The sequence below is a fragment of the Pelodiscus sinensis genome, chromosome 5, assembly GCF_049634645.1.
Source record: "Pelodiscus sinensis isolate JC-2024 chromosome 5, ASM4963464v1, whole genome shotgun sequence".
Taxonomy (NCBI): Eukaryota; Metazoa; Chordata; order Testudines; family Trionychidae; genus Pelodiscus; species Pelodiscus sinensis.
The window spans coordinates 114,856,237-114,878,472 of NC_134715.1; the positions used below are offsets into that span (position 1 = coordinate 114,856,237).

The 22,236-nt window shown below is 43.4% G+C and overlaps 1 protein-coding gene across 1 annotated transcript in view; it reads left to right on the forward strand.

The window, feature by feature from the left end:
• The window catches only part of CPZ (carboxypeptidase Z), a 63,633-nt gene that overhangs the window by 10,262 nt on the left and 31,135 nt on the right, over positions 1-22,236 (forward strand). The window contains exons 2-6 of the mRNA XM_014576092.2: positions 11,390-11,413; positions 12,772-13,146; positions 14,049-14,264; positions 16,561-16,757; positions 17,427-17,588. Of these exons, the coding sequence (XP_014431578.2) occupies positions 11,390-11,413; positions 12,772-13,146; positions 14,049-14,264; positions 16,561-16,757; positions 17,427-17,588 (974 nt within the window). The remainder of the gene's footprint in view (positions 1-11,389; positions 11,414-12,771; positions 13,147-14,048; positions 14,265-16,560; positions 16,758-17,426; positions 17,589-22,236) is intronic.

The window sequence follows — 22,236 nt, forward strand, 5'->3', positions numbered from 1 at the left end:
CAGACCTAAGGACTCAGCCTACATTTCCTGAGTCCCAGACCGATGCCTGAGTCACAAGACCTCCCTTCTCCTCAGTAACACCATGTTTTTAGATTCCAGTCAAAGGGTATGTCTACACTGCCACCCTAGTTCGAACTAGGGTGCCTAATGTAGGCATTCGAACTTGTAAATGAAGCCCAGGATTTAAATATCCCGGGCTTTATTTGCATGTTCCCGGGTGCTGCCATTTTTAAATACCCCGTTGTTTGAACTCCCTGCCCGCGGCTACACACGGCACGGACTAGGTAGTTCGAATTAAAGCTCCTAATTCGAACTACTGTTATTCCTCCTGCAACCCCCAGTGCCAGACTCTCACCCTCACGGCCCCCCCGTAATAGCCCCCCCATCCCAAATGCCTGAGTGCCAGCCCCCCATCCCGTAGAGGCCTCCACCACCAGACCACCTCAGTGCCAGCCTCCTGTTTCCAGAGCGCCATTGCACCCAACTCCCCCAGAGCCCTCCCCAGTGCCAGCCCTCAGTCCTCAATATTAGCCCCATCCTCAGAGCCTCCCAGTACCAGCACTGCCCCCATAACCCCTCCACTACCAGTGCCATCCCCAGAGCAAGCTCCCCACTCTGGATGCTCCAGTGACCCTCCACTGTCAGCCCCCCACCCCTTAGAGCTCCCTAATACTAGCCCTGCCCCCAGAGGCCCCCCAGTATTAGCTACACCCCCAGAGCCCTCAGTCTCTTAGAGCCCGCACCCTCAGAGCTCCCCAACATTAGCAGCATTCCCAGAGCTCCCAGTGCCTGAACCACCCCCCTCACCTAGCCCTGCACTGTTTCCCAGCTGCCAGCTGTGTGCTGCTGCCCGGGGTGCAGCTGTTCTAAGGCTGCCATGCTGGGCTCTGCACAACCCTCCCGCCATGCAGTGAATGGTTCTTCTGCATCCGGGAAGAGACCCTGCCCCTGCCCAACATGGGTTGGCTGAGAGGCGGGGGCAAGACATGCCTCTCCCAATAGTCACAACCAGAGTGGGGTATCCCAGCTCTGGCTCTCTAAGCCACCGTGACCTGGCAGCCACAGGTCCACAGCCCGGCAGCAGGCCGCAGACCAGCAGTTTGAGAACCGTTGGTTTAGAGAACTAACTTCTTCTCATCTTACTGCCATGACCTTTTTTTCAGAGCAAAGGGGGTATGTCTACACTACCCCGCTAGTTCGAACTAGCGGGGTAATGTATGCATACCGCACTTGCTAATGAAGCCCGGGATTTGAATTTCCCGGGCTTCATTAGCATAAGCGGGGAGCCGCCATTTTTAAATCCCCGCTGCTTCGAACCCCGTCTAGCGCGGCTACACGGGGCTCGAACTAGGTAGTTCGGACTAGGGTCCTATTCCGAACTACCGTTACTCCTCGTGAAACGAGGTGTACCGGTAGTTCGGAATAGGCACCCTAGTCCGAACTACCTAGTTCGAGCCCCGTGTAGCCGCGCTACACGGGGTTCGAAGCAGCGGGGATTTAAAAATGGCGGCTCCCCGCTTATGCTAATGAAGCCCGGGAAATTCAAATCCCGGGCTTCATTAGCAAGTGCGGTATGCATACATTACCCTCCTAGTTCGAACTAGGAGGGTAGTGTAGACATACCCAGGGAGATTAGGTATTAATCCATATCTGAGGTTCTCAAACATCTTCATACTGTGGACCAGGACATTTATCTCATGGGTCACACTTCTGCTATTCATGATCTTGACTACCTTTTCTTATTTGCAATCTCATCACTTCCCTGTGACAGTTACAGCAAGTGCTGACATGCAGGAGGAAGGAGCATATTTATGTACTTTTGTGGTTTTTAAAGTCTTAAGTGTTTTATACTCTTTGAAAGAAGTTAATCACACGGACTGGCTTTTGTTCTTCATTTCAGCACTCCGTCCACTCTGTTCCTCTCTTGCTCTTTTTTCCCCCCAGAAATATTTATCTGTTTCTTGGTGGTTTTCTCATCCTTGCACATGCTATCCTGTCATTAGTTCCTTTCTGTCCTGGACATACTGCTTGGACACCTTGTCCTTTTCTCTCTGGATATACTGTCCAGCTCCCCCATTCCATTGTGAAATTCTTCTCCCTCTGGCATTTGTAACCTCAATTCTCACTGGTGGTTCTGGTCCCTGAAAGTGGCTCCGGTCCAGGGGAGTCAACAGCCTGCATGAGCCCCTGGGCAAGGTGGGACAGATCTGTACTGCTGGGCGAGGCCTCGGTAGAAGGGGTGGGGCTGGGGCAGCCAGCCCTCTGCGCTACATGGAATGCCCCTCCTCCCAGCCCTCTGTGCTCTGGTGGTGATTTAAAGTGGTGGTGGCCAGTGCCACAGGCCCCTTTGAATCTCTGGGCCCTGGGGCAACTGCTTCCACCTCCTCCATCGACAGGCCTGCTCCTGTCTCTTCAGTTCCTCCTATTATTATCAGTGGAAATGGAGAGTAGCTAGGTAGGCCTTGACTGGCTGTTTCTAGCTGCTGTTCTATTTTCTCTTTTGCAAAACATAATTACTCAATAACATTTGTTTTGTTGTGTATTATTGCTTAATAGCAGCTTTTGTCTACATAATATTACAAGGAAATCTCTCATTGTGAAAACTGAGTTGGCTAATCATTTAGTCTGGCAAAATAATAAAGTGAATATCCCTGAAGTTTGAAACGCTTTGTGTATATTCTGAAACGCAGATGTTTTGTCCATAAACTCTTCTAGAAAAGGAATGAATATTTCCAACAGAAGAATCCAAGCTTTTATCTCGTACTCACAAAGAGATTCAGTGAATCAAGAAGTGGATGTCTCAATTATGACAAAACAAATGATGTAATCCTGCTCATTCTATAAACCACACTGGCACCATTGTGTTGTCTTGCTGAGGTACTTCTCTGGGTCTAGATTCATTAATAAGACCCTACCTAATTCACAGCCCATTTTGGTCAATTCCATGGTCATACGGTTTTTAAAAATGGTACATTTCATAATTTCAGCTATTTCAATCTGAAATTGCATGTGTTATAATTGTAGGGTCCTGACCCCAAAAGGAGTTGTAGGAGGGTTGCAAGATTATTGTATGGGGGTTATGGTATTGCTACCTTGACTTCTACACACATAGCAGCAGCATTGCTTCCAGAGCTGGGTAGCTGGAAAACAGTGGCTGCTGGCCAGGAATCCAGCTCTGAAGGCAGAACTATCTCCAGAAGCAGTGCAGAAGTAAGGATGGCATGGTATGGTCTTGCCACCCTTACTCCTGTGCTGCTGCCTGCTGCTGCCACTCTCTGGCCATCCAGCACTGGAAGCAGAAGTACAGAAGTAAGGGCAACAAGGGTATGGTATAGCACTCTTACTTCTTTGCTACTGTTGGCGGCGTGCTGCCTTCAGAGCTGGGCACCTGGCCAGTATTACAATCATGGCTTTCCAGTTGCCCAGCTCCGGATGCAGTGCAGAAGTAAGGGTGGCAATATTGTGACCTTCCTAAAATAGACCTGACATCTCCCTGACACTCCCTTTTGGGCCAGGACCCCCAACTTGAGAAATGCTGGTGTCCTCCATGAAATCTGAACTGTATACAGTAAAAGCACACAAAAGGCCAGATTTCATGGGGGGACATCAGCTTTCACAGTCCCCAATGCATTTTGCCATATTGTAGGGCCCTATTCATTAACAGTTGTGGGACTGAACCTGCAGCCTTCTTCACAGAAGGTCCCCATTGACTTCACTGCTGATTACATTAAAATCCACTATGAACTGAACCATGCCACTGGAAGAATCTATCGAGTCCCATTGGTTAGGCGAGGGTTAATCCTAGAAGCTTGCATCTTTCATCGCTGAATCATATGAGGGAGAAAAAAAATGTAAGCTTGGCACTAGAATGCGTATGTGCTGCATTCTAGATTTTCAAGTTTGCCTTTGCAAATTGAAAGCAGAAGGTACGTTATTCAAAGCACTTGGGCAGCTCCAACCAGCCCTTTAAAAGTGGGGGGATTATCCGTATTGTGAAATAGAAGATGTACTGTCCCAAAGTTTATTGCACCTCCTGCAGAGCGGCCAGGAATAACACATACAGGGTCTGCTGGATCTGAAAGGCAAATGATTGTATCTATTCAATTCTGTTTGTGGAGGGAGCTAATATTGAGGAAACAGTGACTCTGAAAGGGAACAATGTCTCTGTAGCATTCCCCCTATAGAAGTCCCTGCTCAACTGCAGTAAAGGATGGGATCACTAGAAGTAGAGCTCAGGGTTAACCACAGAAGTTGGTAGGTGTCAATGCTCTGGGCATCATCTTCCATTTCTTGGACCTCTAAAATGGGGTGTGTGTGAGGGAGGGCTGATCTGGTGTGGTCAGTGGCATTGCTTCTGCAGGAGCTTCGCCGAGACTGAGCACGGCAGGTGGAGCACTGCAGCACATGTCACCTGTGCAGAATCCTAGGACCTGTCTTACTTACTGACAGATCCATGAGCTCTGTGTGCATCAGGGGCTATGGACTCTTCCCTGAGCAGAGAGTAGGCAGCATCAACTTCAGGGAGCTGCCCTCCTGGAGTTTTGTACTGGCTGTTTCATGGGCAGTGAGGAATTGGCTCAGGTAAGCGTATTCCTGATTACTTATAAATATGGCCCTGGAGATTTAGATTTGTCCTTTGCTGAACCACACCCTCTGTATTGTGTGCAAGCACTGGAATTAGAAAGTCATGACAGTATCCAAAGAACTATTTAATTAAAAGGCACATTTGGGATGGGCCTTGCAACATTTCTGTCATCTGTTTTTATGAACTATAATCTCTTTATCAAAACACAGCAAACTAAGTAACAAATCTTTACCCACCTCTTTATCTATGGAGCCAATGGTAGATAACACAAGTAACTTGACATTGCATTGCATCCATATATCTGATCACAGATTTGTGCTCATGATCTGAAAATTAGAATAACTCTTTGATCTAACTTTGTTTATTAATAGATCTTATAACTACTGAGGCATTACTCTTCCATCCATCCCCAGGAATGAAAGTTTTTGCTTGTCATGTTACTCTTGAGCCGCAGATATGTTAGGGAGTTAAGAGAAGACCAGGACAATCTGGCTTCACTTCTAGCCATTCTGTGAAAGAGCAAATTTTCACAGTGCACTAGCTTATCAAGAAGGCATAAGAATTCAAGCATCTCATTCACATTGCATTTGTGAATACCGAGGCTGCAATAAACTCTGCTGACAAGGTATCACTTCGGTTGGTCTAAACTCTCAGGTTTCTCTAAAAAGCTCTGTACAATATTTTGCCTTCTATATGGTGACTCCTCACACTGCATTCTTGTAAGCAGGAAAAGAATTGCTGTCTTCTGAATTAGGTCAGGTGTTTTACAAGGGTGCATTGCTGCCCTAGATCTCCTCAGCACTGTCACAAATTACAGGCTTGATCACACACTAAGTAAATGTAGCTTAGGCATTCCCCTGGATGTCAGGAACCTCATTGACACCGATTTTGCTGTTGATGTAGTGCCAGCTGTTGGATCAATGGATGAGTTAGTTGCAGCACTTAAAGCCCTAGGAAGGTCAGCATCAAAAGTCAGCCTCACAATTATTTGGAATCAAACCAAAATTCTTCCAGATAGGGATTCTGAAATCACTACTGGCACTATCTCCTTAGTGGGTGACCACCAGTGTTCCCTGTAAGCAGAGTGCTTGGGTGGCCATCCAGGAGAGATTCAGGTGCTGCTTTGCTAGTTAGCAGAGCACCCATAACACTCACTGCCAGGAGTATGTGTTTCTGCTGGTGGTGCACATCCACACATGCCTTGGTGCACATAACAAAATGTATTCCATAGAGTTAATTAGAGGGAACATTGGTGACCACCCGGTCAAGATCACCTTCCTCCACTCTACTGGTATTAACTAGAGCCCTGTGTGGATACAAACGGCTACCTGAGGATGTGGATATCCATGGATAGACATCAGTATCTGCACATCTGCAGGGCTCTATTCACAACAGAGAGAAGCAGCCAACAGAGAGAAGCATGATCCTGTTGCACCCAGGAGCCAGACCCCCTGTACCAGCCCCAGCCCTGGTGCCAGCCTCTGCATCTCCTGTCTGTCATACAGCACCTCAAAAATGAAGACAGAGGTGAAGGATTCATTTAGTTTCTCTACAGCGGCCTTATCTCCCTTGTGTGCACCTTTACACCAGGGGTTTCCAACCTTTTTAAGCACAAGATCACTTTTTGAATTTAAGTGCAATCCAAGTTCTATCTCAAACCCAAATATCCTTGCACTACCTCCTTTGTGCTCTTTGCCCCACCTCTCTCTGAGGCCCCGCCCCTGCTCACTCCATCCTCCCTCATCCTCACTCATCCTCACTCATCCTCACTCACTTTCACCAGGTTAGGGCAGAGGTTTGGGGTGCAAGTTCTGGTCTTGGGTTAAGGGATTTAGAGTGTGAGGGGCTCTGAGCTGAGCTAGATGCAGGCTCTGGAAGGATGTCTGGGTGCAGGGGGGTCAGGGATAGGGCAGGGGTTTGGGGTGCAGGAGATGGTTCATGACTTGGGTAGGGGTTCAGGATGCAGACTCCTTACCTCAGGTGGCTTCTGGATGATGGTGCAGTGGGGGTTAAGGCAGGCTCACCCCTGTCCCAGCCCTGCACCACTCCCAGAAGCAGCTAATAAGCTTGCTCTGTCCCTAGTCCTGTTGTGCCCCTCTTTGCTCTGTGGAGATAGGATACAGAGTGGGAGAGAGGGCACCTTGATGTCAGCACTGTCCTCTCCCTCCCCTGCCCTGCACAGCAAGCAGGAGGCTCCTGGGGGAACAGCTCCAAAGCAAAGGGCAGGAGATGCGCTACAGTGGGAAGAGGAGCAGATGAAGTGCTGGCTCTTGAGAGTCATCTGGCCAAACCAGTTAGGATCACCCGTCAGAGGCTCCAGGATTTACCAGTAGATCCTGATCTACTGGTTGGTGACCGCTGCTCTAGGATCTCCATCATTCAGTGGGTCCACTGTTTGTTTAGCAGATTTCCTACTGCTGATTCACTTTACAAAATTCTTGTTGTAAGTTTCTCAGGCTTTTGAGGTCCTGGACTTCAGTCTGTTTATCTATCGGTCTAAATTTGGCCTCCAGGACTTCTCTGCCATCCTTCCCTATGTCATTGGTACCTACTGTACCATGGCCGCCAACACCTCTTCCCCAGTACTACACATAAGTCTGTCTAGATGTCTGAAGAAATCAACAACTTTCATACTTACCAGGCAAACCACCACGCAGTTCTGGTCATTGCAAACTATCTGTGTTTCTAATGATCAAACCCCCCATTACTATTACCTATATGGGTATGTCTACACTACCCTCCTATTTCGAAATAGGAGGGTAATGTAGGCATACCGCAATTGCAAATGAAGCCTGGGATTTGAATTTCCCAGGCTTCATTTGCATAAGCCGGGCGCCGCCATTTTTAAATCCCGGCTGGTTCGAACCCCGTGCCGCGCGGCTACACGCGGCAGGAACTAGGTAGTTCGAACTAGGAAGCCTAGTTCGAACTACCTAGTTCGTGCCACGTGTAGCCGCGCGGCACGGGGTTCGAACCAGCCGGGATTTAAAAATGGTGGCGCCCGGCTTATGCAAATGAAGCCTGGGAAATTCAAATCCCAGGCTTCATTTGCAATTGTGGTATGCCTACATTACCCCGCTAGTTCGAACTAGCGGGGTAGTGTAGACATACCCTATCAGACTAATAACTGGAGTTACCTCCCCAGAAGAAGTATCCTCAGTGGAAGAGGATGCCAACATCTGGTAAGAGGGTGCCAAATATGGGATCGTTTCCCTCCATTCCAGTTAAATATTTTCATCCGGGAAACTTTCATCCTCCTCAACAGTACAAAGGCTATGTCTCGGACAGTCTCATCTATGTACCTCTCTGTCTCCCTTAGTCCTCCAATTCAGCTACTCTGGTCTCCAACGCCTGTACGTTGTCTCTGAAGGGCATGAACTCCTTGCACCAAATGCACACATATGCCACTTACGTTCTCATGAGATGGAGCATTATCCATTTTTCTGATGGTATAAAGGAGAGTAATGACAAAGAAAAATTTGGTTTACATGAAAGGGAGAGAAATGATAAAGAAGAATCAATCTTGCATGATGACAGAAAGAGCAGTGAGAAAAATTGCACACCAGAAATTGATACATCAGACCCTGCTTTAGGGCTGGCGATTGTAAAGTCTGCTGACATTGATAATAGAATTTTGAATGAGATGGGCAAAATCAAGGATATGATGTTTCCAGTAAAGGATCAGAAGCAACACTTCTCAAAGGCTACGTCTAGACTACAGTTTTGTTTTTAAAGTGGCCTTTTTTTTTAAAAAAAACTTCACCTGCTCTAGACTGCCGCTGAATTCTATTGAAATTAAATTGAAAGAACGTGGCAGTTTTTTCGACCGCGGTAAATCTCATTTTATGAGGAAGAATGCCTTTTTTCAAAAGAGCTCTATCGAAAAAAGGCGTTCTTGACCGCAAACAGGGCTTTTTCAAAAGAGAGTATCCAGATTGCCTGGGTGCTCTCTTTCAAAAAAGCGGATCACTTTTTCAAAAAAAAAAAAGGGTTGTCTAGACGATCTCTTTCTAAAGAAGTTCGTAGTCTAGACGTACCCCAGGTCACACTGTGAAAGAGTGCTCGAGAATGATGAGAAGCTGAATTGGCATTAGCTAATATACTCAAACTGTTCTGCTTTCTTTGCAAAATATTTGACAAGAATGCCAAAATGCCTGGTACAGTTACTGGCATAATTTAGTTGCTTCTCTGAGGCAACATCAAAAGTCACCATAATTTAGTTATGCCATATAAAATCACTAGCATAACTTAGCTGATGCTTTGAAGCAACATCAAAGGTCACCAGCCCATTTAATGTCTTACTGCAAATGGATGAAGGCTGAATCTAGGTTCAGGCTGAATAAATGCATAGATACAGAAAACCAGTGCATTATTAATATAGAAACTCAGCACTGGGGGAATGTGCTTGAATATCAGATCTCAATTACTCTCTTCCTTGCAAAGAGTAATTTGGCTTTCCAGAGCTTGTTGGATAAGTTCTTCATTTGAACATAACAGGAATTTCCTCTTTTTGGTCGAGCTCCTTGGAAAATATGCATCTGATACGTGTGAACAACTATATTGTGAACATGTGTGTGAACACCTATGAGTGGTACCTAATAGAGATGTGAACGTATAACCGTGTAAATGGTTAATTGATAGGCCTGAGCTTATCAGTGAATGTTCACAGTTACACGCAAGCTTCTGTAGAGGCAGCAGCACGGGGCAGCAGCCAGCACCCCTGGGAGTGAGGCTGCAGGTGGGAGCTGGTGCATGTCAGGAACCAGCTCAGAGGCAGCAGCGTGGGGTGGCAGTTGACTCCCCAGGAGCGGGATGGCAGGTGGGAGTTGGTTGCGACTACAGGTGTGTATAACCATGTAATCACTGAGTTTTTCAGAGGTTTCATGGTTGTACAATTACCCTGCATCTGAACATCCCGAGTATATAAAAAAGCAACAAAACAATTCAGAATTATTTGACTGACCTTTTGGAAAGGAAGGTGCTTGACAATGTATTGATGTGGCTTGGCAAAGCAAAGCATTACACCATAATAATGGACTGCTCTCCCTATAGTAGTTACTGTAAAAAGATACTGTATACAGTTGAGATTTGTTGATGCTGAGCATGGCTGTGTCCATGTCAAAGAACACTTTATCAGGTTCAGGTCTGAGGATAATTCTACAGCCTTAGCTGAGCAGCAGCTGGCTTTTAGCTCATGTGGGAGACCCTCATGCAAATAAACTTCAGAGGGTCCAGGTTCAGTTTCGCATGTCAGCACTACAGAGGCACTAAGTACTGTTTATTGCCCATTACATACTAAGAGAAGAGCAAAAGCCTACATGATTAATATATAGTCAAAAAAGTTGCCACAAGATTCTTGGTTATTGCTGTTGTCAAAAAAATAAATATTTATGGTAGCAACAGAGCGGCAGAAATGCTTTACAGATTAATATTCGCTGATTATCTTTCAGATACATAACCAGACCCATTTCCCCTGAAATTACCCATCATCAAGACCAAATTCCAGGGCTAATATTGTTTTCATGTTAATGATTGTGTTTTGGTTTTCAGAGAGTGATTAACAGAGTGGATTCAAATAATAACTGTTAAGTATGCTGGGAGTAGTAATTCACACTTTTCTTGGTAGACATCATGTATTTGGTTTTATAAAAACAAACACGAGGAGCTAGTTGCCAGCTTCCCATGGCTACATACTCAGTATATGCCAGTGAAAACATACCCTTTTATGTTTTTTATGAATGTAAATAAATGTAATTGTTACTTCCAATGGAGCATTGGGGAAAAAACAGTTTGATTCTTATTTTAGTAGCATCATTTTTCCTTAGTTCCCAAAGTTAGTAAAGATAAGAAGATGGGAGGTTTTTTTTTTTAAATCCTCTAATTGATTTAGAGAGAAAGGGATAGGGTATGTCTACACTACCCTCCTAGTTCGAACTAGCGGGGTAATGTAGGCATACCGCACTTGCAAAGGAAGCCTGGGATTTGAATTTCCCGGGCTTCATTTGCATAAGCGGGGAGCCGCCATTTTTAAATCCCCGCTGCTTCGAACCCCGTGTAGCGCGGCTACACGGGGCTCGAATTAGGTAGTTCGGACTTGGATTCCTATTCCGAACTACCGGTACACCTCGTTCCGGTACACCTCGAGGTGTACCGGTAGTTCGGAATAGGAACCTAGTCCGAACTACCTAGTTTGAGCCCCGTGTAGCCGCGCTACACGGGTTTCGAAGCAGCGGGGATTTAAAAATGGTGGCTCCCCGCTTATGCAAATGAAGCCCGGGAAATTCAAATCCCGGGCTTCATTTGCAAGTGCGGTATGCCTACATTACCCTCCTAGTTCGAACTAGGAGGGTAGTGTAGACATACCCATATAGATCATGTGTGGGCCTGTATACTGTGATATTGAACAGTTTGTTAGGAACTCAATTTTTGCACTGATGAGCATGAAATAAATGCTTAGATTAGATTATACTATATTAGATGGATATTCCTGGCATTATTGGCCATATGCTTCCAGTGTTGGAACTTGAGTAATGTCAGGAGGACACAGGAGAGCTGTGGTTTTGAGCTTTTCTCTTTCTTCCCCACAAGCAATATTGAATTTTGTTTCCCTTTGGTTTTCAAGCCCTTTAAATGATGGCTGCTTATCTTTGTTTGTTTCTGTAAAAATCTCTTCATGAGGCATCTTTAACTCTGCGTTCAAAAACATTGGAGATGCAGCAAGAACTAAGGTAGGAGCAGTATTGCAGCAGCCCTTCTCTACTGGTCAATGATGCTAATCCCTGTTTATCTTCTCTTTATTGACAGGCCAATGCCAAACAGGAGAAAAAGGTGGGGTGACTTCTTTTTCTACTTACCTCTTGGGGTCTCTCAGCACCCTGAGTATTTCCTAGTTTGTATTCTTTATTTTGTATTCTTTCCTTCAGCTGGCTACAGTTGCCCCTGGACCCTGTCAATGCTGCTCCATGCAGGAAGGGTTGACAGAATTTCTGGACCCCTGGGCAAGGACCCCTGGGCATGTGGGTGGTTTGCTGGAAGGGCTGGCCCTCAGGCAGAAGAGGGCAGGAAGCCAGCCCTTAGAGCTGCTCAGACTGCATTGCAACCTCTCCAGCCAGCCCTTAGGGCTTCCTGGAGTGTGCCACCCAGGACTCTGGTGGGGACTTAAAAGGGCTCAGGCTTCTGTCACTGCCACAGTAGCAGCCATGGTGGTCAGGATCCCTGGAGCCTTTTGAATCACTGTCCCCTGGGGGAGCTGCCCCCTTTTCCCTCCCTGTCAACAGGCCTGGGCCTGGCTACATGCATTGGCCCTAGTCAGGCACTAGAGAGCAATGAGAGATGTTCTTTCTCTCCCATAGCAAGAGTATGCTGCCATTACTGTGACATCTTCTCCTACCAGCCTGGGAACTCAGCACAGAGTGTAAGACTCGGACTTGGGTAGCCAAATTGCCCAGTGTTGTAGTATCCAGTAACACACCCACAAGTGACAAATCCCAGTTAATCCTTTTGTTTTTTGAACTGGTTAAATGTTGCAAAAACATGTTTACTTGCTAGAATTTTTAAAATAAACCTTCTTTAGCCCAGATCCACCAGTACAAATGTATGATAGAAGAAAGAAGATGTCAGACACCTTTTTAGCTCCCCATACTGGGACTGAGATACCTAAGTTTTTGTCCTGATGTTATATAGTCTTGAGGTTGTTCTAACTTACACCAATTGACTATCTGAACTGGTTTCCCTGGCCATGCTGGCTGTTCTGATCATATGACAGGAAATCAGGCTCATGAAGCATCCACTGTGGTGGCCAGAATTCATCCATTTAACTATTTGAATTCTGAATTTGTAAATACACCAGAAATCTGATTTTAAGAGTTAGACTAAGCCAATCAGAGAACAGAAGTATTATCAAGTGTCTAAGAAAAATTAAAAATCTAATTGACATTTTGCATTCTGTCTCCTTGCAATGAACTGCTCACAAACAAGCTACAGACTAAGAATCATTTGTCAGATTGTTTCAAACAATAAAAGTATCTGATAATATTGTGATCTGCTGCTAGACAATCTATGAACAGCTAAAGGAATTACATTCATTTAATCTGTTTTTGAGACATATTATTTGAGTAGTTGTATTGGGTTCAGTATGATTACTAAGCAAGGTATTTTTCATACGTTCATCTTTTTCTTTCTTGTAGCAAAATGTGTGAGCATCACCTTGGGCTCTTGTGGTGATGTTCCCTACACAAAAACAATGTATCCCAATTTGCTGGATCAGAAGTCCAGACAAGTGGTTGAAATGAGCTCTGAATACATTCTCATGAGTGTGATACACAACTTGCTTCAGGGAGAATGTAATCCTGATCTGAGACTCTTGAGCTGCTCAATACTGGCCCCACAGTGTGAAAAAGACAGAGTTATAAAGCCCTGCAGGCACGTCTGTGAAAATCTGAGGAAAACTTGCCTTCCTGCATTTGATGCAATAGACATGGCTTGGCCCTACTTCTTAGACTGTGATCGCTTCTTTGCTGGTGAAGAAGAAGGATGTTTTGATCCACTGGCAAAGCTCCGAGGTAAGAAATGAAGCTGTCCTAGCAGCTCATGACAGCTCAGAGTTACAGACACCTCGGAGATTGAGGTTGTTCATAACTCTGAAATGTTCATAACTGTGAACAAAACATTATGGATGTTCTAAATCAACTGAACATTGATTTAATACAGCTTTCAAGCTTATGACGCAGAAAAAAAATGCTGCTTTTAACCATCTTAATTTAAATGAAACAAGCACAGAAACAGTTTCCTTACCTTCTCAAGTCTTTTTTTAACTTTCCCTTTATCAATACTGTATTGTATTTTGCCTTTAAAAAAATTTCTGCTCCTTCCTGATTGTGTACTTTCAGTGTCCATTGAGTTGTATGGCTGACTGTTCGGTTTGTAAGTCTGGTGTTTGTAACTCCGAGGTTCTACTGTAATACACCAAGATTCTGTATTATATCTTAAAGTCTTATCTAACATTTTAGAACAACAGGAAATTCATAACAGCAACTAGCTCATGGAAAGTAAATTGCCTTAGTGAATACTGTTGTTTTGTTGTTGTTTTTGTAAAGAGCAGTTGAGTGTAGTTAGTTGAGTTACATCAAAGATTAATTTAATCCCCTAGATTTAAAGGGCTAGTCTCTAGGCTGAAGTTTACCAGTATACCAAAGGCTAGATTTTAGTTGGTGAAGCCCACAGCAAATATGGCTACATATTAGTAAAATGCCTGTCATTGTGTAAGTACAGTAAATGGTTTTGGATACTTGGGCTAACATGTCTCACACAGAAGAGGCTCATTTCTAATTTCTGTACTTCTGTTATCGGAAATGCATGTTTTATGAACAGAGGCACAGGTATTCTTTCACTGTAACTTGATAACTCCACTCTGGGCACAAACTTTTTGAACTCACTTAATTGCAGTTATGATTTTTCTCTGCAGGAGAGTCAGAATTAGCAGTGGAAGATTTACTCACAGAGGAGCCTACAACTTTAATTAAGTTCACCCATCATTCATATTCCAAAATGGTGAGCATTTTGAAGAAGACTGCGTCCAGATGCCCCCACATTGCAAGAACTTACAGTATTGGCCGTAGCTTTGAAGGGAGAGACCTTTTTGTGATTGAATTTTCAACTAATCCTGGACACCATGAACCGAGTGAGTAATAATGTTCCATCTGCTGTGTAGGCAACTCTAATAGTTAGCCTCTTAGGGTGAGATATGGTGCACTTCTATCATGTGCCCTATAGATTCATAGATTTTAAGGCCAGAAGATACCATTGTGATCATTTAGTCTGACTTCTGCATAGGACCTCCCTAGATTAATTCCTACTTCAAGTCCAATAGCTTGTAATTGAACTAAAGCCTATCTTTTAGAATAAAACAACCAATCCCCAATTTCCAATGATGGAGAATTCACCACAACTCATGGTAAGTTGGTCATGGTAATGGTTATTTACCCCCTACTTACAGATTTGTACCCTATTTCTAGTGTGAAATTGTCTAGCTTCAATTTCCAGCCATTGAATATACCTTTCTCTGCTAGGCTGAAGAGCCCTCTGTTATTAAAAGTCACATAAGACTTTCAGAAGCCTAGCCCTAGGCCATCCTTTCCCACCAGTTAAAAGGACAGTGGTAGCAGTGTCCTTAATAGTATAATGGTCCATCAGCCACTAGAGTATTTAAGTAATCTACAAACCAGTAAATACTTGTGTTTTAACATACAACTAAAAAATGATACTTTAACAAGTAGTTACACCACCCTGAACAGCATAATGGGGCTTCAAAATAGTGAGCGTAACCCCCAGAGCAGGCAGCCTTCATGGTTTGTGTAAAGCTTCTATGAAGGCTCTGCTCCATATCTCTCTCTCCCTGGCTTCAGGCCCACAGGATTGTTAGGAAGTCCCAGAGGGGTAGCCATGTTAGTCTGTAATTTTAAAAACAAGTTGTTTTATGGTACCTAGATTGGATTGTTAGGGTTAGAGGGAGGAATGAAGATGCACATTGGGAATGGGGAAGGAGTAAGGCTGCTGGAATGTGCTTCCCTCTAGTTTCCATGATGATCCGTAGGGAATGATGTGATGCAGAGCATAACAGAGGGAAATCCTGAGGCTACTCTGGTCTAATAGGCTGCCACAGAATAGAATTTAGGGCCACATTTGTCCCTCCTCCACAACACATTCCTGCTTCAAACACAGGGATGGTGTAACAGCGGATCAAAGTCATAATACTGTATACTTGATGTTGCTGTGCACTTGTTTTTAGAGTCTGTGGTGATGTGTGTATGCAGCAGGCAGGGTGGCTCTGCAGCACTTCTTTCAGGGCTATTCGTGTTGCAGCCATTCCCCATCTTAGTCAGCCATGTTTGGCCATCTGCTTGATGTAGTGTAACCCGTGCCATAAACTGGGCATCAGTCTCCAATGAAAAATGGCTGCTCAAGATTCAGCTGTCTTTGATGTTAAACAAAGAAGAAAAGAATCCTTCAGAATGAAAGGCTGTGTCCAGACTCAGGGGTTTTTTCGAAAAAAGTTGCCTTTTTTCGAAAAAGCTTCACCTGTGTCTAGACTGCAGCCGCGTTCTTTCGAAATTAAATCGAAAGTACGCGGCTTTTCTTTCGACGGCGGTAAACCTAATTCCACGAGGAAGAACGCCTTTTTTCGAAAGTGCTCTTTCGAAAAAAGGTGTTCTTGAAAGCAAACAGAGCTTTTTAGAAAGAGAGCATCCAGACTCACTTGCTGCTTTCTTTCGAAAAAGCGGCTTGCTTTTTCGAAAGTTCCGCGTGCAGTCTAGACGCTCTCTTTCGAAAGAGGCTTTTTCGAAAGTATCTTTCGAAAAAGCCTCTTTTGAAAGAGGCTTGCAGTCTAGACATAGGCAAAGTGTTTACTTGCAGGCCTTACAGTCAGGTTTTGGATTAGCACTGAGATGCTCCTCTTGTGTTCTAGTATTTCCTATCAGTTCTTCTAGGTCACTGTCTTGTTGATCACCTAGCTCAGATAGATTTTCCTTGGATGAGGAGTCTCAGGCAGCTGATGCCTCCAGCAGAGAGTAGAGAAGGCCAGATAGATCCAATAACAGTGTAGTCTGGTGATGGCTTAGACATTTTATTCTTTTCCTAGATGTTTTTGTTTACAGTCCTCTAAAAAGTCTCCTATTACAATTAGTTTTAACTGTTCTCATCATTAACCACAGTGATTGTCTCTTGACATTTGTGAATCCTTAAAAAAATGGTTCACTTTATTGTATAAAGAAAATATATTTAATTTGTTAACTGACTTGAAGTTGGTGAAAATAGATCTGGAATTGACATGATGTTTATGGAAATATGCATGTTAAGTTACTGTAAATAAAACTCACAGACTCATCTGTCAGCAATTTGCATTGAACTGCTTTGGGATGGCATCCAAATGTGCTCAGAATTATAACAAATCATCTTATTACTCCATCTTTTCACAGTGAAGCCAGAATTTAAGTACATTGGCAACATGCATGGAAATGAAGTGGTTGGGAAAGAATTGTTAATATACCTTGCACAATACATGTGCTCAGAATATCTCCTTGGGAATCCCAGGATCCAGACATTAATAAACAACACTAGAATTCACCTTTTGCCTTCACTGAACCCAGATGGGTATGAACTTGCTGCAGAAGAGGTAGACTTTTTGCAATCAAGTGTGATGTGTTATAAAATTCTCTGTAAAAGGGAAAGGAAAATCCAGGGTGATTTGGGTTTTGACAGTAGTTCACTAACATATTTTATTCCCATCTGATTTGGTGGAAAGCTACCTGGATTAACTAAACTAACCAGGTAATTTGGACCAGATTTTCCATTGTTCTTTCTTGCACCCTGGAGGTTTGATAGAGGTAAAAGCACTTTTTGTAGATTCAGTAGCCCGTCCTATCAATATTTGAGCAAAATGTCCATTGACCCAATTTTGATGGTTGAAGTTGATCCTTTTATTTTACACAACCTTGTATTTAATATATTTTTGCTTCCTCAGCTAGATCAGATGTAATTAAATATTAATATTTATTACGCTTGCTGAACCCTGATTTAAACCCTGATTTAACAGCTGCCGTGTTCTACCGTAGAGTCACATTAGTGGTGCTCCTAAGTGCTTTTGAGCTCCTTTGGGATAAAAGGTGTTCTATAAATAAATATATTATTTCCACTATCTGGACACTTTTAAATCTCTGCTGCCTTCTTGGCATTTAAAACTTCCACTTGGTCATTAGGAAATAACATTTATGAAAATCTTGAACATTCTGAGACAGGAATGATTGGATCTATTTAATAGGTTTCTTTCTTTACTGTAAACTAGGGGGCTGGTTACAATGGCTGGATTAATGGACGTCAGACTGCTCAGAACCTTGATCTTAACAGAAACTTCCCTGACTTGACTTCTGAAGTTTACAACAGAGCTAGGCTCCGATGGGCACGCACAGACCACATTCCTATTCCACAATCCTATTGGGAGGGTAAGGTATGAATTACAGACATTTTATCTCATATATTGCAGAAAGGCTCAGATAATTTTGAATATTAAAAAATCAGTACAAAGTTACCCTTGATGCTTGTTTTAGCTTGCTGCTATCATTCTTCTTATTTATAATTAGGATGAGCTGGATGTACTTGATATATGCATGATATGTCAGGGGCTGGTCAAGGCAAAAGAGGCAAAAGTCTCAAATGAATAGCAAACAAAAATCACAGTGTTTAATTAAACTATATTCTGTTGTACAATAGATATACTTTGGGAGAGTCTGATTTTAGAAGTGACTTTATGATGGGGGATAGTGGAGGGCCACATAAAGAAGTACTTTACTGTTGTGCCTTTACAGCTGCTGTGTTCATCACAGAAGCCTGAATGAGTGACAGAATTTGCCCCTAGGACTTATATCCCAAATTGCCCATCCCATGTTCTGCTCCACTAGTGGCAGAGAAAAGTACCCAAGTACAGAAAGGACATAGACCATCATTGGCATTGTAACCCATCTGTTGTCTAAATCGGCCCTGAACAGGAACAAAACACAGTGTAGACACAGTGCTATGTAGACGTGCCAAATTTCAAAATAAACTATTTTGAAATAGTTTCTAAATAAGAAATGCAATTGGCATAGTGCTAGTTGCATATCTTATTTTGAGTTTAGGGTGCTGTGTAAATGCACCCAGAATGAGAACCTATCATCCTATGACCTTGAGGACACATACAAAATCTTCTTGACAGCTCCAGTTTCATGGTTCGGAGATGAAGTTTCATTAATCTTTTCTCACCCCTGAGCTAACCTATTCCTAAAGCAGTGGACACAGGAGAGCCTGACAAACTGTTGATGTAATGAGCAACAATTTTGTTAGGTTTATGAACAATTTACCTTGGGGAAGGAATACTGTTATGGAATTCAGCTTTGTGCATGTAAAAACATTAGGATGTCTGTTTCAAAGCTAGCCTTTCAACTGTCACTTACTTAGTAGTTTTAATATCTGGCTTATTAAAGTTATTATGCAGGGATTCCAAAGCACCACCTCAAGATGAGAAAATTGAAAGTAAGCTCTTTAGCTCTTTGCTAGTCACTTAAGCTCAGAAAAACATCCCACAATCCTGGCCCTTACAACAAGCTTTGTTCTCTATTACCAATTATTGAAATAAATGGGCAGAGTTGAAATTAAGAAACATTATCAGAGTAAATTAAATTGATTTGATTCATTCAGGATTTGGGGGCTTATGCAGGCTGGCATAAGCTTTAGGAAATCTAGCTCAGTTGTGTCTAAAAGAAAAAAGAAATGATCTTTACAGATCATGGTGACAGTGGGTAAATATGATATAATTGACAGAAATGGGGATCAGATTTTAAAAGAGTAATAATGGTCATTCACTGTATTTATGGCCAAATTAGCTAGCTACTTTCTAACTGTATCTTAAATTATGCTTGCAAAATGGATAATTTAAGAATGATTGTCTGTGACTGTAAGGCAAAAGGCTTTTGGTGAATTAATAAGCCATATTAAAGTAAAAGTCTTTGAATAGTCAAAGGGAACAGTCTAATAATATTGATGGAGTTGAACCAGAAGAATGCAGAATTAAAAATATAATTTCATTAAAGCTAAATTGCTATAGGGGTAGCAGAATTTGCAGCACTAAAATATAATGGTGTCAAGTGACTCAAAAAGTTGACTGCTGTGACTCAAGAGTTTGAATACCAACCTCAGGGCAGGCTCCTTGGAAACAGGGCAGAAACCCCAAATTGACATTTCACCAAACCAAATATCAAGTGGAAACTCTTCAGGAACTATAATAACCTAACCGTGGAGTCACAGACAATCCAATCTATCTTGCCACGAGAGGTGAGCCTGTCTCTGTGATAGATGGTCTCTTACCCCATCAGCAATAGCAGTGTTCAGGTTACTGTCCCCTTCCAGGAGCATGAAGCCCAGTCACCACATAAGAACGGCCATTCTGGGTCAGATCAAAGGACCATCTAAACCAGTATTCTGTCTGCCAACAGAGACCAATACTAGATGCCCCAGAGGGAGGGAACACAACAAGTAATCATCATGTGATCCCTCTCCTGTCACCCATTTCTAGACCATCAGAGGCTAGGGACACCATTCCTACCCATCCTGGCAAATAGCCATTGATGGATCTAACCTCCATGAATTTGTCTAGGTCTTTTTTGAACCCTGTTAAAGTCCTATTCTTCACAATATTCTCTGGCAAGGAGTTCCACAGGTTGACTGTGCACTGAGTGAACAAAAACTTCCTTTTGTTTGTTTTAAACCTGCTGCCTATTAACTAATGCCTAGTTCTTATATTGTGGGAATAAATAAATTACTTTTCCTTATTCACTTTTTCCATACCACTTATGATTTTATAGACCTCTATCATATTCCCCCCTTAGTCTCCTCTTTTCTAAACTGAAAAGTCCAAGTCTTTTAAATCTCTCTTCATATGGGACCCGTTCCAAACCTCAAATCATTTTGTTGCCCTTTTCTGAACCTTTTCTAATGACAATATATCTTTTTTTGAAATGAGGTGATCACATCTGTACGCAGTATTCAAGATGGGATATACCATGGCTTTATATAGAGGCAATAAAATATTTTCTGTCTTATTCTCTATCCCGTTTTTAATGATTCCTAACATTCTTTTTGCTTTTTTGACTGGCACTGCAAACTGATTGGATATTTTCAGAGAACTATCCACAAGGACTCCAAGATCTTTTTCTTGAGTAGTTGTAGCTAAATTAGTCCCCATCATATTGTATGGTTGGGATTATTTTTTCCAATGTGCATTTCTTTACCTTTATCAACATTCAATTTCATTTCCAATTTTGTTGCCCAGTCACTAAGTTTGGTGAGATCTTTTTGAAGTTCTTCACAGTCTGCTGTCTTGAGCAGTTTGGTATCATCTGCAAATTTTGCCACCTCACTGTTTACTCCCTTCTCTAGATCATTTATAAATAAGTTGAATAGGGTTGGTCCCAGGACAGACTCTTGGGAGACCCCACTAGTTACCTCTCTTCACTTGGAAAACTTACCATTGATTCCTACCCTTTGTTTCCTCTCTTTTAACCAGTTATCAGTCCATGAAAGGACCTTGCCTCTTATCCCATGACAAATTACTCCAGGTCAATTGTACTTTAGATCTCACCCCAGAGGCAAGGCTCGTGGCCAATTCTATTACAAACTATCTAAAGATGTATTAACTAGGAAAGAGTTATTTACAAGGTAAAAGCAGGTGAACACACACACACACACACATGTCACAATCATACATTTTAAAAGGTAATATAGGTTCAGCCTCTCTGCTCCACGACTCTCTGGTCCAGCAACATCCAAGGTCTGGCAGGGCTAGTGCTTTGCCCCATACTCACAGTAGGTGATGGATTCTGTGGTTCCTCTCTTTGTGAGAGAAGAAGTTGCAACTGCAGTGCCTGGAGCTGGGAGATATTGCCCCTTGTGATATGACAGGGACATAGCTTTTGGTATATCTGACTTATGTCATGTGATTGAGGCTAGGAACTAAAAGGAACATTAAATGAAAAGCTTTTACTGAAATTGGAGAATACCCATTTCCTCAAGCATAGGAAGGGTCTGTGCTTGTGTCTATTAACTGCTGCAAAGAGGAGCAAAGGAGTCTTGTGTGGTGACACCATAGGAGAGGTATTAAACCTCCACTGCAACAAGCTTCCCTCTTATTCACCAGCCTACATAACTGCTGTTGTGAGGACACTGATGGAGCTGGGTGGCATCAGAATTGCCACAACATGGGCTGTTGGCCACTCAGCTGATTCCCAAGTGGAAACCGATGACGGCATCAGAGCTGCTAAAGCTGTAATAAACTCTACATGCAGGTTCTGCTCCTTAGAAGGGATGGAGTCAAAGGGAGCCACAGCTGGGGAAGGAGGCCTGGAATCAGCACAGAAGCGTCTGACTTCTTTTCTGATTCCAAAGGATTCATGCAGTTAGGTCTCAGATTCCCAGTGGGAGCATTCCTCTGACACGCCCCGAGTTAATTCTCACAAAACTTCCTGAGCAATTTTCTCTCCCCCATCTTTGCTGTGTGTGTACCTGCGCATGTCTGAAAGCAGCATGGTACCAAAGAGTTGTCCTTCCCTTCTAGTGCCCTTCACCTGAGCAGCTCAATTCCAAAGGCTTTTCAAATATTCTCCCTTCCTCTGAGCTGTGAGGAAAATCCTCTTGCACTCCTGACCATAGGTGGGAATCACCATTTTACCAATCTTGACAGTGGTTAGGCAGCCTATAGCACTGACAAATATTGTCTCGCTTTTTTTGTATTACCTGTCTGTCTGTCTCCAGCTATTATCTCTTGTCTTGTTGTAAATTCTTTGGGGGGCAGGGATAACTTTTTTTGTTCTGTCTGTACTGGGAATGTGAAAGGTTAACTGGTTAACCAGTTAACATCACCCTTACTGGTTCCGGTTAACCGCCGTGGGCAGAGGACTGCTGCAGCCCCACGGGGCCCATCACAGACAGTGCCTGCTCTGGCAGGCCTGGGTGCCTGGCAGGAAGGGGCTGCTCCAGCCAGCAGCCCCCGTCTATGAGCAGCCACTGCCTGTGTCAGGGGAAGGGAAGCGCTGGCAGACACTGTTTTAGCCAGGCTGGAGCAGACA